Below are 1164 nucleotides of genomic sequence, written 5' to 3' on the forward strand. Positions count from 1 at the left end.
AGTTTTGAAAAATTCTGTATTAGGTGGGAGAGTCCAAAGAGTATTATGCTGAGTGAACTAATTCAGGCACATAAGAACAAATGATGTATAAGACTATTATAGTAAAAACAGAAGGATAATCAGTAAGATGTGTAATAGAAACAAATTATTGTATGCAAACCAATAGAAAAATATAAACAAAATTATTAGGAATCAAATAATTGCAAATCAAAACAAAAATGAGATATCATATCATTCCAGCAGTAGTAGAAAAGTTTAAAAAAAACAACAACAGTTTTCCGGGTGTGTGTTTCCGGCATCGGCGGCCGCGGCCAGGGACGGTGTAAGAGCGGTAAGATGACGGCAGCGGCGGTGGTAGAGTTCCAGAGAGCCCAGTCTCTACTCAGCACTGACCGGGAGGCCTCCATCGACATCCTCCACTCCATCGTGAAGCGTGACATTCAGAAAAATGATGAGGAGACAGTACAGGTCAAAGAGCAGAGTATCCTGGAACTGGGGTCTCTCCTGGCCAAGACTGGACAAGCTGCAGAGCTTGGAGGACTCCTGAAGTATGTACGACCCTTCTTGAATTCCATCAGCAAAGCTAAAGCAGCCCGACTGGTCCGGCCTCTTCTTGATCTCTTTCTTGATATGGAAGCAGCTACAGGTCAAGAGGTCGAGTTGTGTTTAGAGTGCATTGAGTGGGCCAAATCAGAGAAAAGAACTTTCTTACGCCAAGCTTTGGAGGCAAGACTAGTGTCTTTGTACTTTGATACCAAGAGGTACCAGGAAGCATTGCATTTGGGTTCTCAGTTGCTGCGGGAGTTAAAAAAGGTGGATGACAAAGCCCTCCTAGTGGAAGTACAGCTTTTAGAAAGCAAAACCTACCATGCTTTGAGCAACCTGCCGAAAGCCCGAGCTGCCTTAATCTCTGCTCGAACCACAGCAAATGCCATCTACTGCCCCTCTAAATTGCAGGCCACCTTGGACATGCAGTCAGGTATTATCCATGCAGCAAAGGAGAAGGACTGGAAAACTGCGTACTCATATTTCTATGAGGCATTTGAGGGTTACGACTCCATTGATAGCCCCAAGGCCATCACATCTCTGAAGTACATGTTGCTGTGCAAAATCATGCTCAACACCCCAGAAGATGTCCAGGCTTTGGTGAGCGGGAAGCTTGCA

At 44.9% G+C, this 1164-nt stretch overlaps 1 protein-coding gene across 1 annotated transcript in view; it reads left to right on the forward strand.

Annotated features, from left to right (window-relative positions):
* The first annotated feature begins 279 nt into the window (after window positions 1-279).
* LOC102860965 (26S proteasome non-ATPase regulatory subunit 11-like) overlaps window positions 280-1164 on the forward strand; it is a 78430-nt gene continuing 77545 nt past the window's right edge. Inside the window, exon 1 of the mRNA XM_006895956.1 lies at window positions 280-1161. Within this exon, the coding sequence (XP_006896018.1) occupies window positions 337-1161 (825 nt within the window). The 5' untranslated portion in view covers window positions 280-336. The remainder of the gene's footprint in view (window positions 1162-1164) is intronic.

Source organism: Elephantulus edwardii, unplaced genomic scaffold (genome assembly GCF_000299155.1).
Source record: "Elephantulus edwardii isolate Elephantulus edwardi_28Jun2011 unplaced genomic scaffold, EleEdw1.0 scaffold00177, whole genome shotgun sequence".
NCBI lineage: Eukaryota > Metazoa > Chordata > Mammalia > Macroscelidea > Macroscelididae > Elephantulus > Elephantulus edwardii.